This window comes from Pleurodeles waltl, chromosome 6, assembly GCF_031143425.1.
Source record: "Pleurodeles waltl isolate 20211129_DDA chromosome 6, aPleWal1.hap1.20221129, whole genome shotgun sequence".
NCBI lineage: Eukaryota > Metazoa > Chordata > Amphibia > Caudata > Salamandridae > Pleurodeles > Pleurodeles waltl.
Window position 1 is genome coordinate 542,205,159 of NC_090445.1, and position 17,376 is coordinate 542,222,534.

The following is a 17,376-nucleotide window of genomic DNA, read 5'->3' on the forward strand; positions in this document are numbered from 1 at the left end:
CTGTGCCCATCATCACCGTGTTAAGATGAACTGCTGTTAATTCGACAGACAGGTGTTTCACAAAAATCTGCTGAGCCCCACATCATCTATTACACGGCCCGCTACCATGCACTCTGTTCTCATAAATGATGTTATCTGAGATGTCATGAGTCTTATTATCAATGTTATCATTTAAGATGCTAAGAAGAATGTAATATAAAAGGGTGTAAACAGTACATAGGGAAGGTGTTGTATTTATTGTAGTGTGAGTAGAACTGACAACACTGTGTGCTGAGCTGTGTGACTTATAGTATGTTTCGACCAGAGCACAAATTATAGCTATAACTTTAGAATTTCTAATGTTGATTTTGCTTAAGTTGGTTTTAAATACAAACAATAACATTTTCCAAACTATAACTCATTTTTAACCTTTGTTTTTTCCATTGAATTTCACAGGTTTTTTTTTCAGTAAAAATGTGTTTCAAATCATCGAGTGGAGTGTCATCGATTAAAATGACAGTGGAACTCTGCAGTAAGTTGTAGTAGTGCTTCAGAGTAGGTTGGAGTAGTGGCATAGAGTGGAGTACATTGTTGCAGAGTGGCACAGAGTGGAGAAGAGTGCCGTAGTGTGTTGCACAGTGGAGTGGCGTACAGTGTTGTGGCAGAGAGTGTCACGGCATGGAGTGGAGTGTCAGAATGGCATGCCGTAGAATATCTTAGAATGGAGGGGGGTAAAGTGGCAAGGCATGGCATGTTGTAGAGTTGAGTCACATGTTGTAGAATGGAGTACCTGAAGATACTGAATGCTTTACATGAGAACAAGTTACATTACACAATGTCCCAAATCAATTTTTTTTTAGCTTATGCGTTTGGAGTAGGGCAAAGGTGTGGGAGCTTTGTTTTTGACAGCAACTGTGTAAGGATGAGTCTTTTCTGTGCCTTTGTTTTGTCCTTCTCGCCACACCATTCCACTCGACTGTAATCCACTCCATCCAATACATTCTAATCTACTCCCACTCCACTCACATCTACTCCCACTCCACTCGAATGAACTCCAATCTACTCCAGTCTAATCCAATCCAATCCAATCCACGCCAATCCTCTCCCCGCCAAGCCAATCCAATCCAATCCTCTCCACTAACGTTTAGTCATGTTGAACAGCCTCCACACTGTTGTACAACATGGGTAAAACATTGCCAAAGCCAATAGCTCTTTCAAAGGGGAGATGTATTGACTGACAATGACTGTTAATTGTGCTTTTTTGTTTATGTAGTGAACTGCGCTTTAAAGATAAGATATAAACTTACATTTGTGCGGAAGAGGAGAACGTTTGTACATCCCATTATATTTTATTTGAAAACCAATTCATGGCAACAAACAATAAGAACCATTTCTTAGCTTCCCTTGTAATCACGTATTTTCTTTGGAATACGGATGAAAAAAAAACAGCCAAAGACCTAGAAATCAAAAAGTTATACTTGCTTTTAAAAAGGGGGATTCTTCCAACATATCGAGAAACTCTGGGAAAAAGTCACCAACTTCTTCATCCACTGCTCCGACTAAGCTTATCTGCCTCATTGGTCCTGCTCGATATGTTCCACAACAGTATGTCCGACTGACCTGAAGAAAATATTAGATTAATTTTGAAAAGCAAAGCTTCAAACAGAACACCTTTTGTAATTTTATATTGTTGCCATTTCTTTTAGCCAGATTTATGTGAAGAGCATATGGACTACAATCTATTATTAAAACAACAGAAGCATTTGTCAACAATACACATGAAGTAAAAAACGTTACTAAGAAGGCATTGTTGGGCTATACACGCAGAACAATTTTCCATGGGCACACCTTCAAAATCAACTAGTACAGAAGCTGCAAAATGCCTAAAATCCAGCTTGAAATGTGTCTGACTTCCATGTGATAAATAGCTTAGCTGTTGTTTTAGACACCTGAATCAGAAATGCTGACGATGGATGCACATTGGTAACAGGACAAAATATGAAGATCAAATACGTAATGGATTTTACACCACTAAAGTTTGTTTAAAGAATTTCATGCTTGCTTAAAAAAATAAAAAAAATAAAACCCTACCACAAAAGCATGTTTAGCAAGCTTGAGCAGCTGCTCGTGCTCAGTATTAGTTTTTTGTTGCATTAAGCGTTATTTCTTAGTGCAAAAGATACCCTTGCGTCTATTTTGGATGAATGAGTGCATTTTGCGTTAAGGAAATAAGGCTAGATGCCAGGAGTAAGTTAGGGGAATATCCTACCCTAAGAGCACCTTTAGCGAGTGCGATCTGGTGCTCATGCTCGCTATTCATGTACTTTTGCATTTAGCTATATTTTAATATGCATTCTCATGTCCGTTTTGGATACAAGCGGGCACTTTTGTGCTATTAAAATAGCGCTTAATGCAGAATTACTCTGCGTAACTATGCATAATCTTGTGGACCTTTGGGGTAATTCTGTGTGATTATACTACATGGAATTACGTAAATTACACCCACCCCTTAGTGTTCACATCAAAAGTCATGTAGTAATAGTAATACTGTTGTTTTTCCGTTGCAAATCAGAGATACTTAAATCTGGTCCAGCAAGACTGATACAAACAGTACAGTCATAGATTTGTACAGCAGACAATTTGTACCAAAGTTAGTAGCTTGAACCTTTACAGGGAGAGAACTGTGATCAGTTATAATGATGCATAATAGCGCTGAAGTATCTGCACAAGTTCGTACAAGAAAGGTCCAGCTCCATCACTACAGAAAGGAGGTGCTTCTGAGCTTGCTGCTGAGGATCTTCGGATGCCGACTGGGGCGGAAGAGACTGGAATGGAAGTAGCTGTACAGCATAGCCTGACTAAGCACCTGAGAAGATCCACGCAATTGGGCCCAGTGCTACAGAGGATACAGAGAAGGCAGGGGAGAATGGGGGAAGGGGGTTTCATCCGAAATGGCATTGAGATGACAAGAGATTCCTGGAACGCCTTTATTAGTTCTTAGCTCTTAGGAGGGATTGGGGGTTTGTTATTTCTCAGTTAGTGTCCGTTTGAAAACGCTAAGCAGAGCATGAAGAAATGGAGGCTTGAAAGGATGTGCTTCTCATAAAAAAACTGAAATGCCTTTGTTGCCAGATGTAGCGCTGTTCATATTTGGGTGATACTCAGCAGTCAAGTAAGTTCTTCCTTTCAAAAGTGCCGTTAATGACTTTATTCTCATTTTCTGGCTTGAGATCTAAAAATCTGACAAAGGGTTACCACCAGCACACGGACAGGCTTGAGTTTATAGTCCTTAATAAAGTAATGATAAAATACAAAGAGCAAGGAGATAAAAACAAGTTACTTACCTATACACTGCGGTTCTCCAGTATTGATATCTTTCATAGATTCATATGCTTGAACCTTCCCCGTCGTTGAGAAAGGAGAGACACAGTAAGTATAACCAGCAGTAAAATCACCTGTTCTTCGCTCTAAAGTGCCTCTGCCTCAATCCTCCGCTCCAGAGCCACCACACCGCAGATTTTTAAGCATGAGTGCATAAAACACTTAATATGTAAAGGTTATGAATAAATATGATGAGCGACTGAAGGGGAGGTGGGAGGGTTGCATGTTAACCTATGAAATATATCAATAATGGAGAACCACAGTGTACAGGTAACTTCTTTTTTCTCCAATGTAGAATCAGAACCACATGCTTCAATGGGAATAGCTAATAGTAACAAACTGAAGTACTTTACGTAAACAATTCTGTGCAGAGGCGGATGGAATAATATATATTAATATATATATATATATCCAATGACGTCTCAAGAACCCAGGTCTGGTTTAAAAAGAACGGGTAGCAGAACCAGACTCCAAACCAATTCTATTTTATAGCATTCTCCAGTACAGGAACAACACGAGATCTATCTATCTATATATAGATATATTGATATATCTATATATATCTATATCTATATATATCTATATATATATATATATATATCTATATAATGAATATATAAAAATAATTGTATTGAATAGTAAACATTCTGAAATGTATAGCACAAGCTCACGTCACTGAAACAAGTTGTAAAGAACTGCTTGACCCACTGCCACATCATAATTATTTCTTGCGTCTAGACAGTAATGTCTGCTAAAAGTATGTCTATTTTTCCATGTGGCCACTCTGCTTATGTCGGGTAAGGATACTCCTGTGAACTGAGCTGTAGAGGTCGCTTCATGTCTCATTGAGTGAGAGCACACTGTAGATGCAAGTGGCCTTTCTGCTTTTTCATGACAAAGCTAAGGTTTGAAGACTGCCATCTGGCAATACCACCGCTTGAAAAAGCCTGACCCTTCCTTGGAGGTGCAAAGGTAACCAGAAGCCGATTAGATTTTCTGAACATTTTAGTTCTGTCTATATAAAATTTCATTACATCTAATGTATGAAGCATCCTTTCTGCTTCATTTGAAGGGTTATAAAAGAATGACTATGACATTGGGTATGAAGTGAGCTTAGTACTTAGGATAACACTGTCCTTTTTAAATTGCAGGTATGGCCTTTGTATTGGAAGAGCTTGTGTTCAACTGATTCTTCTAGCAGATTCAAGGGTTATGAGAAGACCCGTTTTCCATGAAAGATATTTGATGTCAGCCTTATGTATAGGCTCGAAAGGCCCTCATTAATTGTGCCAGGACTGTGTTCAACTGGCAAGGGAGTGAGAACACCAATTACAATTTTTTACCACTTTGCCTTATATGATTTATCTGTTGACTCTGCTCTGGCTTGTGCCAGTATGTCTCTGCATTGTTCTGAAATGTTCAGCCGGTGAAACTCATTGTATAGTTAGGATCCAGGCTGCAAAATTGAGTGACTCCGGATCGGGTCCATCACTTGTCCGATGTTTCTGGAGAGCAATGGTGGGACTGGTCTGAGTGGAATGTGATGCTGTTCGGACATTAGGATGAGTTCTGTGCACCTAAATTCTGTAGGCCACAAGAGGGCTATAACTATAAATGGCATGGTTCTATTTTCACCTTGCTAAGAAGTCCATGGAACTAGAGGTATGGGTGGAAAGGCATAAGCGATTATACCTGGCTATGAGATGTAGAGCACATTCTTCCATGTTCACTCGTGTGGGAACCTGCCTGCATAAAGTTGGCATTTCCTGTTCATCAGGTTAGCGAACAGGTCCAGTGACTGTCTTCCCCCATTTGGTAAATATTCTGTTGAGCTGAGATAGTGACATTTTCAACTCGTGGCATTCTCTCAGAGACCTGCTCAAATGGCCCTCTCACTGGTTTTCCAGGCTTTGTACAAGCTCCACTCTCACGGAGACTCTGTTTTGGAGACACCAGTTCCAGATGTCTTGTACTTAGATGGACAGCAGATGTGACCTTATTCCACCTTGCTTGCTTAGATAAAACATTGTGCTTGTATTGTCTGATTGAATTAAAATCTCGGATTCCTTTACTCTTGGCAAGAAAGCAAGAAGGCACAAAGCAACTGCTTTTAGTTCAAGGAACTTTATGTGCTTCTTCTTTTCCTTGTTTGGCTACCTGCCACTCTCTTCCAAGTCTTAAGAGATGTGCTCCTCAACCTTCCATGGATGCAAGTGTTGTCATGACATAACCTGGGTGTCTTGTAACAGAAGGTTAACCCCACTGAAATGCTGTCCATCATCGACCATTTTTAACAATTACCATTTCCAGTGTTATACTGATAACATAGCTGAATGAACCTCTCGTGTTCACTGTCCACCTGCTCTTGCAGTGGTTTCATGAAAAAGAGACAGTTGGGGATCAGAGGAATGCACGACGACACCATTCCTAGAAATTATTAGCACGGTCTCATTGAAGTGAACTTGTGTTTTAAGAGGGTAGACGCAAGTCTTATTTTCTTTGTAATAATTTCTTTTGCAGGAAAAGCCTTGCAAAGTATTGGGTTTAGAACTGACCCCAGAAATTCGATGTTTGTTTGTATTTGGAATCGAGCACAGTTTCAATCTGTTTATTTTGACACCCATATTTTTGAAAAGCTAAACACATGCCTTTGTGGAACTCGTTGTAGCCTGGAGCAAAGTGGCTTTTATTAGTATGGAATTTTCTGATGTCCGCAGGGATGTGGAATTCCTATCGCCCGACGCCCACGACATCCTGTTTGGGGTCAAGGGCAACAAGTTTTCATGTTTACTTTGTCCTTGGGACAAGTAGGCCCAACCCTCTGCAGCACAAACCCTTTGGCTGCCAGTTTACAGAGAGTGGAACTCTCTGCAGTTGAGGTAATGTGTTTCCAAAAGATAATGCTGCTCGAACTTGTATTTATGGTTCATTATTTGAAAGCCTTCATTATTAGGGTGAGTGCTGTAAATAAATGATTTAAGGTCACACTTCACTACTGACGTTGGTTCCTGTACAAAAAAAAACGTGTACACAAATGTTTGAAAAGTTGAGGCTATGAGGCTAAGTATAATGCTCCCAGAATGCTCTCTGATTAGATGCAAATGTTTGCAGAAGCTTGTAAGCAAGAGAGAAGAGTCTTTGCTTTTAAAATAAAATGTTCAGAAAAAATGCAAGTAGGGAAAACGTTTCGCTACCATGAGATTTTAGGTGCTATTTCTTTGAAGTGTCATTTAATAAAATGTGTTGATGCATGCTAGTATTTCCCAAAAATATTTCTAATGGAAAATCAGTGTAACCATTTTCAACATGATTATGGGAAGCATAAAAATAATCAAACACTGAAAAAAGTCAACTGATCCGACATATTTTTAAGTCTTATTTCATCAATGCGTGTCTTGTTTTGACATGGCATTTTTAACACTTTATTGTTGTGGGAGCTACCAGGCCCTCAACATTGTAACAAACACTTGCAAAAACCCCCCCAAAAGTTTTTGAACTCTAAAAGCACACGTTGCCACCAGTGGCGTAACAAAGGCCCCGCAGCTGCCCTCCAGGGGACCCCTTGAGCACAGCACCTGCCCTGAGTGAGTCTGAAGAGGGGGCTCCTCCATGTTCTTTGCAAAGGGGCACCCTCCAGTTTCGTTACGTCACTGATTGCCGCTGTAGTTCCTGACACTGAACAAAACTACTTTGTGTGCCAATATGCTCACTCAAAGTAAAGCCAGCCGATAGAGAGAGAAATAGAAGTTTAATAAAAACAAAATGTCTTTGTTAACACCAGACCTTATTAGGGACCAAGACCCACATGTAGGTAGCTTTTTGCATGTCGCAAACAGCTAATTTCGCTGTTTGCGACGTGCAAAAAGCACATCGCGATGCACAAACCCAGTTTTGCGATTCGGTAACCTGGTTACCGAATCGCAAAACGGGTTTGCGACTTGCAATTAGGAAGGGGTGTTCCCTTCCTAAATGCGACTCGCAGTGCAATGTAGGATTGTTTTGTGACCGCGGGCGCAAACCATTCGCAGTTCCCCATGGGATCCCTTCCCCGTTGTGAATGTCACTGTAAACAGTGGACCACTGCCTGCTCTGAAAAAATGAAACGAAAACATTTCATTTTTCGTTTTTGTAATGCATCTCGTTTTCCTTTATTGAAAAGCAGTCACAGACATGGTGGTCTGCTGTCTCCAGCAGGCCACCATCCCTGTGAGGGCCGCCATTCGCAAGGGGTCGCAAATTGCAACCCACCTCATGATTATTCATGACGTGGGCATTTGCGACCCCCTTGCGAATCGCAGATGGGGTCAGGGACACCATCCTACATTCGGATTTGCGAGTCGCAAATCTGAACCTACCTACACGTGGCCCTAAATTCTTAAAGAAAGTCACAAAAGTGCACCCATGGTATATGTCTTTGAATTAGTGGCTTTCAAGAGAAGTATACCAGGAAATCGTACCCCAATAAAAATAAAATATTTGTGAACTGTATTTTAGCATGGGTAAATACGCATGTGTAGATTTGCTCATGTGAAAATCTATTGAACATCTGCAAGTTCATTTTCCCTCCAGCCACTTTCTTCCCAACCCTGGAAGAAGTTCTAATTCTGCCATTGTCAGGAGTAAATTTCCAACCTTTCTTATTATGGGAAAATATTAGAGAGAAGCTGGTGGAAATCTTTAAAACATGCAGGTTAGTAGGTTTGCAGACTCAGTCATTCCAGCCCTGGAACTATTGCTTTCTGCTTCCTCCAGCCCCAGAATGCAGATCTGCAGAAAGGTGGCAAAATAAGGAAATTGCTACAGTAGGGATTGAAACTGCAAGTATTCAAGCCCTACTATGGTAGTAGCCCTGGCATAATCAGAGAGGCTATTATCAGAGCTCTTACATAATGAGATTGCTGCCATAATTTGTCGCCACACTACATGGCACCAGAGGGACAAGTAGATCTTTTTACAGGACAAGTAGATTTGAGAAGCAACCTGTCCCCTGGACAAGTAGATATATTAATAAATTCCACACCCCTGTGTCCATTTAGTCTTTGGTAGGCTGCTACCGGTGCCATGCACTTGGTAAACATTCATGGGACGGACTTTAATCCAAACTGTAGGACTTTGAATTGGTAATGACATCCGACCACCTTGAATGTGAGATACCTCCTGTGTTTTAAGTGTATGACAATATGAAAATAAGCATCCAAAAGATACAACAATGACATCTGATCTCCTGGGCTAATCAAAGGAATGATATCTTGTAGCATAATCATGCTGAATTAATGTCTTTTGAGGTACTCATTGAGCTGTCTCAGATCGAACACCTGTCTCCATTCTCCATTTTCTTCCTCAGCAGGAAGAAGTTGGAGTAGAAACCTGTTTGAGACACCTCCTCTACTGCTACCTTCAGCATAAGAGACTGTATTTCCTCCCTTAACAGACAAAGCTCCTGCAAGGCAGATTGCATGGAGGTTTCTGATTCAATTCTAGGGTGTGTCCATACTGAATGTCTAACAGCCAGCCGTTGGAAGAGATGGTCTTACAATTTTTGTAATAATTGCTGAGAATGCCCTTCATATTCCAGTAGGCAAACTAAAGAAGGAAACCAGTGTCACTGCATTGTCACTGCCACAGGAAAAGTACAGGCGTCTTCTTGGAAGCAGCTGCTCTTCTCCTATATGGTTGTCTGTAGAAAGTTGTTGCTGGCAAAGGCAGAAATTATTGAGAGAAATGCTGTTGATTTCCTTGTTGTTGGTGGACATATATGGTTGATATCTATAAGACTGATATCTCCCTTTCAAGAATGTTGGTTTCAGCCTCTAGCACCGCAAATAATTGAAACCTTCTCTGTTGAAGCACTTCAATCGATCTTGCTGTTTCCGTTTGCAAGAGGTCATCAATATGTTTCCGAAAAAGGGCCTCTCCATTGTAAGGCATATCTACCATTTCGTATTGCACCTCAGGTTTACACAAAATCGTCTTCAACAAGCCTTGCATTCTCAATACTGCTGCTGAAGCCATTTGCCGAAATCCAGTGACAGATACATCCATTGCAGTATCTATAACTATTTCAGATGTTCTTTCTCCTTCACGAAGGATAGATCTAGTCTTTTGTTTCTTTCCCTCTGGCAAACAATCGTTGAGTTGTGTTAAGCCTAACCACATATGACGGTCATACCTGCCCAATATAGCCAAAGCATTGGACGCCCTTACAGTTATTGCAGCCATAGTAGAGAAATGCTTTCCTATATTATCCAATCTCCAGTATTCCCTATCAGGAGGAGATGAACAAGAGGTTTTCTGATCGTCTTTGTGCTGTTTGCATAATCATTGAGTGGCATTTCAGGTGATCAATCAAAGGCTGGAGAGTTGACTGGTGCCTTGTATTTCTTATCAAGTCTGGTTATTACTGCTCCCACTGTAGTACGATTTTTCATGACCTTTAGACTCTTAGCCCAAATACTGTCGACAACTGGTATGGAATCTCATGGATTTTGTCGTTGACTCCTTGAAGTCGTACAGGAAACAATCTGTTAGTTTAACAGAGACTGGTAGATCAAACGTCTTGAGCATTTCTCAGGCAGTTCACTAAGTTCCCTACCAGGTTCTTCTCACTTGAGAGCCCTTTTCCCAGTAGTTAAGGACCCTTCATCTCCAGAGATTGGAGTTTCAGCTGTTTTTCTCTTCTGAAGCAATATACTTTCCTTCTGAGTTTTGGTTGAAATGTTCTGCAGTATTTCCATCTTTAGGCTTGTGATGGGGGTGCAAACAGTACAGACACTGCTTGTGAGGTTCTCCAGAGAAACGCTTGACCTTACCACAGGTTTTACATGGTCTGAATAAAGCCTTTCTGGATTCCTCTGACATGGTGCAATTCCGTCAACATTAGATCACAGGTAGTAAAATATTCCAAAGAGAAGTAAGCAAAGTTCACCTCAAGGTCACAAATGTGACAGCAGGGATGTGGAATTCCTATCGCCCGACGCCCGGGACATCTTGTTTGGGGTCAAGGGCAACAAGTTTTTATGTTTACTTTGTCCTTGTGACAAGTAGGCCCAACCCTCTGCAGCACAAACCCTTTGCTGCCTGTTTACAGAGAGTGGAACTCTCTGCAGTTGAGGTAATGTGTTTCCAAAAGATAATGCTGTTCGAACTTGTATTTATGGTTCATTATTTGAAAACCTTCATTATTAGGGTGAGTGCTGTAAATAAATGTTTTAAGGTCACACTTCACTACTGACGTTGGTTCCAGTACCTAAAAAAAAAAAACGTGTATACACATATTTGAAAAGTTTAGGCTATGAGGCTAAGTATAATGCTCCCAGAATGCTCTCTGATTATATGCAAATGAAGTGTCATTTAGTAAAATGTGTTGATGCATGCTAGTATTTCCCAAAAATATTTCTAATGGAAAATCAGTATAACCATTTTCAACACGATTATGGGAAGCATGAAAGTAAACAAACACTGACAAAGCCAACTGATCTGACTTATTTTTAGAAGTCTTTTAGTTTCATCAATGCGTGTCTTGTTTTGACATGGCTTTTGTAACACTTTATTGTTGTGGGAGCTACCAGGCCCTAAACATTGTAACAAACACTGGCAAAACCCCACCAAAAAGTTTTTGAACTCTAAAAGCACACATTGCCACCAGTGGCATAACAAAGACCCCGCAGCCGCCCTCCAGGGGGCCCCTTCAGCACAGCCCCTGCCCTGAGTGAGTCTGGAGAGGGGGCTCCTCCATGTTCTTTGCAAAGAGGCACCCTCCAGTTTCGTTACGTCACTGATTGCCACTGTCGTTCCTGACACTGACCAAAACTACTTTGTGTGCCAATATGCTCCTTGTGGAAGAGCAGAATGCGATCACTCACAGTAAAGCCAGCCGAAAGAGAGAGAAATAGAAGTTTAATAAAAACAAAATGTCTTTGTTAACACCAGACCTAATTAGGGACCAAGACCCACATGTAGGTAGCTTTTTGCATGTCGCAAACAGTGACTTTCGCTGTTTGCGACGTGCAAAAAGCACATTAAGATGCATAAACCCAGTTTTGTGATTCAGTAACCTGGTTACCGAATCGCAAAACGGGTTTGCGACTCGCTATTACGAAGGGGTGTTCCCTTCCTAATTGTGAGTCGCAGTGCAATGTAGGATTGTTTTGTGACCGCGGGCGCAAACCAATCGCAGTTTGCACCCATTTCAAATGGGTGCTAACACTTTCGCAAAAGGGAAGGGGTCCCCATGGGACCCCTTCCCCATTGTGAATGTCACTGTAAACATTTTTTCAGAGCAGGCAGTGGTCCACTGCCTGCTCTGAAAAAATGAAACACATTTTTTGTTTTTGTAATGCATCTCGTTTTCCTTTAAGGAAAACGGGCTGCATTACAAAAAAAAAAAAAACTGCTTTATTGAAAAGCAGTCACAGACATGGTGGTCTGCTGTCTCCAGCAGGCCACCATCCCTGTGAGGGCCGCCATTCGCAAGGGGGTCGCAAATTGCGACCCACCTCATGATTATTCATGAGATGGGCATTTGCGAAGCCCTTGGGAATCACAGATGGTGTCAGGGACACCATCCTACCTTCGGATTTGCGACTTGCAAATTGCGAGTCGCTCTGACTTGCAATTTGCGGGTTACAAATCTGAACCTACCTACATGTGGCCCCAAATTCTTAAAGTCACAAAAGTGCACCCATGGTATATGTCGTACCCCTATAAAATATTTGTGAACTGTATTTTAGCATGGGTAAATACGATGTGTAGATTTGCTCATGTGAAAATCTATTGAGCATTTGCAAGTTCATTTTCCCTCCAGCCACTTTCTTCCCAACCCTGGAAGAAGTTCTAATTCTGCCATTGTCAGGAGTAAATGTCCAACCTTTCTTATTATGGGAAAATATTAGAGAGAAGCTGGTGAAAATCTTTAAAACATGCAGGTTAGTAGGTTTGCAGACTCAATGGCATTCCAGCCCTGGAACTATTGCTTACTGCTTCCTCCAGCCCCAGTATGCAGATCTGCAGAAAGGTGGCAAAATAAGGAAATTGCTACAGTAGGGATTGAAACTGCAAGTATTCAAGCCCTACTATGGTAGTAGCCCTGGCATAATCAGAGAGGCTATTATCAGAGCTCTTACGTAATGAGATTGCTGCCATAATTTGTCGACACACTACATGGCACCAAAGGGACAAGTAGATCTTTTTACAGGACAAGTAGATTTGAGAAGCAACCTGTCCCGTGGACAAGTAGATATTTTAATAAATTCCACACCCCTGGTGACAGTATCATGTCTGAGGTAGAAAACTGAGCAGAGCTCAGGGAGACTTGCTCTCACACAACCTGCAATAAGAAATCTGCGGTGTGGTGTCTCTGGAAAGGACCAATGAGGCAGAGGCTTCTTTCTGATCGGTTGAAGTTTGGTTCAAATCAAATTGATATCGATTGTTATCCAATCTTAAGGGACCGCACTTTACACTCTTGGACTGTGTATTTTACTGCTAGTTATTATTACTGTTCGATTCACACCTCGACGACAGGGAGGATTCAAACATGCAAAACTATGAAAGATTCAATACTGGAGAACAGCAATGTAAACTTGTGCCAGAGTTGCAGTCTGTAGCATTCATAATACTGCTACCATCTTCATGCCTAACATACAGACCACCAAGCTGGCATACCTTTTTCCCCATAGAAGTGAAGACAATTTATCCCTTAATAAATGTGGGAGGACAAAGCTTTTCCCTTAAGAGATGCCAGCATCACAACAAATGAATGATTGTGGAGTCCAGGTGACAAAGACAGGGCTTTTTTCTTAAAAAATATTTCTTGTTGCTCACAGATATTTCGAGTGTGACTTATACCAGAATTAAGCTTACAGGAACCATGGATCCCTCTGGAGCATAAATGTCTTCATTTTGTGACTGGAAAGCCATGGTGTCAAAGCACTGAGCTCCCAAGGGTTTGATGACTGCTGTGTTGTAGCATATGATACTTATGCTGGTACTGAAAAGCTGCATATAACCAGATAGGTGTTTGAGAAGCCTTCAAAGGGAAAATGCCTGTGAATTAATCCACACAAGCTTTTCACTCAACCAACGGCCCTGCCACAAGGTGTGGGAGAAGATACGTGAGTGGCAGCTGAGGAAGGAACAGGCGTGCCAAAAGAGAGGGGAACGGGAACCTGAGGCTGGACTTCTATTGCTGGAACCTGCACTTTGAGCGAAGGAGAAAGGGACTGGAGCAGTTTCTATAGCCGTCATCTTCACAGCTGACTGCCTAGGATGAAGTAAGTGCTTAATATAAAGGTAAAATCTGCACATTAATCCAAGACTCCATTGTCCCCGAGTGGGACTGCCAAAGGAAATTCCAACAAAGACTGAGTCCAGCTAGTCAAAATTTGAAGTTGCACGTGTAAAGAAAGCGTCATACTGTCTCAGCTTTAGTGCAGGAGCAACCACCCAACAGGCCCCTTTGAATGACTGGCCTGAGAAGTGGACGTTGTGGGTGGGTTGGGGTAATGGGCTGATCTCTCTGTTTTTGCTATGGATTGGAATATAAAGGATATTTTTATCACTAGCTGGATTACAAGTTCCTTTTCCTCTCAACAACCTAATGGGAAGTAATGTGTTTCTACTGTTGGAGCAGAAAGGTCATGCAATGGACCGACATGAAGGGTACTTACTGGAGGTGCTAGGCTCCACTCCTTATGTTGTAGGACTCTTACCTTGAGGGTATGATTGCTTCGGGTGGCAGCACCATTGTGTGTAGGTGACTGACTCGATCCCACACTGGCTGCAGCGATCAGCTTGACCTGTCTGGCTAGCAAGCAGCACCTCACCAAAACCTGAAAAGTAAAGGTGATTTGTGGCAGCCTAAAAGCATGACACACTGACTCGCAAAGGGAAGTTGTGGTTGACAGACTGTACCCATTGCTCTGTTACACAACGTCTCACACATGCAGAGGTAGATAGAAAGATACAGGACAAGGTTCAATGTATTTATTGAAATGACTGCATTCTGTGATAAATGACATGAACTGCGATTATTAGCAGGATGAATGACAGCACAGTCAGGATTGTGACCATTAGGGAAAAACAGATGAACAGTCCCAACATCCTGAAATAAACTAGTGTATACTAATTCCTACCTATACCGTATTCTCTAACATGAGAGCATATTAGTGTTAACCTTTTAACCCGTTAATCTTTTCTGCCTGTCTCAGTCTTTTGGAAGGAGTCCCGACCCCATACGTGAGAGATAAGTCAGGGTCTTGCCTGTTGGTATGCTGAGCAGGTTAGCTGAGAAGATGAGGCAAAGCTCAGCAAAGGTGGGACTAAGTGGGTCACAGCATTAGATGACATCTCTGTCTGGAATGTCCTCTCTAACCTCCTTTGGCCTGTGTGGTGTTTTTATAACAAAAGGTGTTGTGTTGACAACAGGCCTGGCATGAATGCGAGTCCATACTTTGTACTCTTGTAGCAGCAATACTTGGTAAACTATAGTGTATAAGTAGAACAGTTTTTAACAGAGTACAGATTGAAATGCATACAAAGTTCAGATAAATGTGGAAAACAAACAAAATGTGTTTTCTAAGAATTGCAGCTAATAAAAAACGTAAAAGCAACAAGCTGAAAAGCTAGATGTGGTAAAATATACTAAAATGAATAAAAGTGAATACAATGTTGTGCATGTCTTAAAGGCACTGGCTATGGGCCTAAAGAACGAGTTACTTACCTTCGGTAACGACTTTTCTGGTGGATACATTAGCTACCTGTGGATTCCTCACCTCATGAATACTCCCATGGCGCCAGCATTCTACGGAAATCTTCTTACTAGTCTCTGCACGTCGACGAGGACGTCACTGTCTCGCACGCGACGCCGTCTGACGTCATACAGGCAATAAGAGGTCCTCGACGACGTGCGGACGTCAGTACCAATCATTTTTTACGTGCATGAGAACAACCAGGCAATGCAATGAAAGAACAAAGCAACATCCATTATATTGTAAAAATACACCACATTGTATGAATAACTGTAAATCTTTTTTATGTCCATATATATATATATATATATATATATATATAAAACTCTTTCTTTTTGAAAATATATACACACACCAAGTATATACATAAAGATATATACACATATACCCATATATATATATATAAATATATTATATATATACATCTATTGCACCCTCAAAGATCAAGAGGAGCGCACTCAAGGATTACTTGGCAAGACCATAAAGGCAACGGGGAGGCGGGTGGGACCGTGAGGAATCCACAGGTAGCTAATGTATCCACCAGAAAAGTCGTTACCGAAGGTAAGTAACTCGTTCTTCTGATGGATACAACTACCTGTGGATTCCTCACCTCATGAATAGAGTCCCAAAGCAGTACCACGCCCGGCGGTGGGTGCCTAAATGGTCAAACCAAGAAATCCTGCAGCACTGACCGTGCAAAATGGCCGTCCCTTCTAACCTCAGAATCTAAACAGTAATGTTTTGCAAAAGTGTGAAGGGACGACCAAGTTGCGGCCTTGCAGATGTCGACCACAGGAACACCTCTGGCTAAGGCCGAAGTGGCCGACTTAGCTCTGGTGGAATGAGCTCTAATGCCCTCAGGAGGATCCTTCTTTGCCAAAGAGTAACATATTTTAATGCAAAGAACAACCCACCTGGATAGTGTTCTCTTGTGGACTGCCTTTCCTCTCCTCTTGCCCACGTATCCAATAAACAGCTGATCCTCCAGCCTGAAATCCTTTGTTCTATTGATAAAGAAGCTCAACGCTCTCTTTGGATCCAGACGGTGCAGTCTTTCTTCCTCTTTGGAAGGATGAGGCGGAGGATAGAACGTGGACAAAGTAATTGCCTGAGCCAAATGGAAGGGTGAAACAACCTTCGGGAGGAAAGCAGCCTTGGTCCTCAACACCACCTTATCCCCATAAAAAGTTGTATAAGGGGGTTTTACTGATAAGGCCTGCAACTCACTCACTCTCCTTGCTGATGTTATAGCTATCAGGAAGACTGTTTTTAAAAACAAATACCTTAAGGGGCAAGAATGCATAGGTTCAAAAGGGGACCCCATAAGGAAAGTCAGGACTAAGGACAAATCCCATTGCGGCATAACGAATGGCTTTGGAGGATATTGATTTAGAAGACCTTTCAAGAATCTGATAACAATAGGGGATTTAAATAAAGATGGTTGGTCTGGAAGACATATGAAGGCTGACAAGGCCGATAAATAACCTTTAATGGTAGCCACTGCACAACCTTTCTGCGCCAGAGATAGAGCAAAAGACAAAACGTCCGATAGATGAGCTTGTAAAGGATCAATCTGCCTCTCTCCACACCACGCAACAAATTTAGACCACCTATTAGCGTAGATAGATTTAGTGGAGTGTCGCCTGGCCGCTAATATAACATCCACTACCTCAGGCGGGAGAGAGAAGGAACTCAGGTTGCCCCGTTCAATCTCCAGGCATGTAGGTGCAGACTCTGGAGGTTGGGGTGTAGAACCTGCCCCTGCGACTGCGAGAGGAGGTCTGCCCTGAAAGGGAGACGGAGCGGCGGGCACGTTGAGAGTTGGAGAAGGTCGGAGTACCACACCCTCCTTGGCCAATCCGGAGCTATTACGATTACTAGAGCCCGGTCTTGGCGAATCTTCCTCAATACTCGAGGAATCAAGGGTATGGGAGGAAACGCGTAAAGCAACTGGCCGCACCAGGTCATTTGAAACGCGTCCCCCAATGCTTCCTGCATCGGATACTGAAGGCTGCAGAACAACGGACAATGCGCGTTCTCTCGAGTGGCGAACAGATCTACCCGAGGAAACCCCCACTTCTGGAAGATTAAACGGACTTGATCTGGATGGAGACGCCACTCGTGGTCTGCCGAGAAGTGGCGACTGAGACTGTCCGCACGCACGTTCAAGACTCCGGCCAGATGGTTTGCTATCAAGCAAATCCGATGGTCCTTTGCCCAGGACCATAGTCGAAGAGCTTCTCTGCAGAGAAGGTACGACCCCACTCCT

At 42.1% G+C, this 17,376-nt stretch overlaps 1 protein-coding gene across 1 annotated transcript in view; it reads right to left on the minus strand.

Annotated features, from left to right (window-relative positions):
- RSBN1 (round spermatid basic protein 1) overlaps positions 1-17,376 on the minus strand; it is a 108,600-nt gene that overhangs the window by 28,467 nt on the left and 62,757 nt on the right. Inside the window, exon 3 of the mRNA XM_069238699.1 lies at positions 1,462-1,599. Coding sequence (XP_069094800.1) covers positions 1,462-1,599 — 138 coding nt within the window. The remainder of the gene's footprint in view (positions 1-1,461; positions 1,600-17,376) is intronic.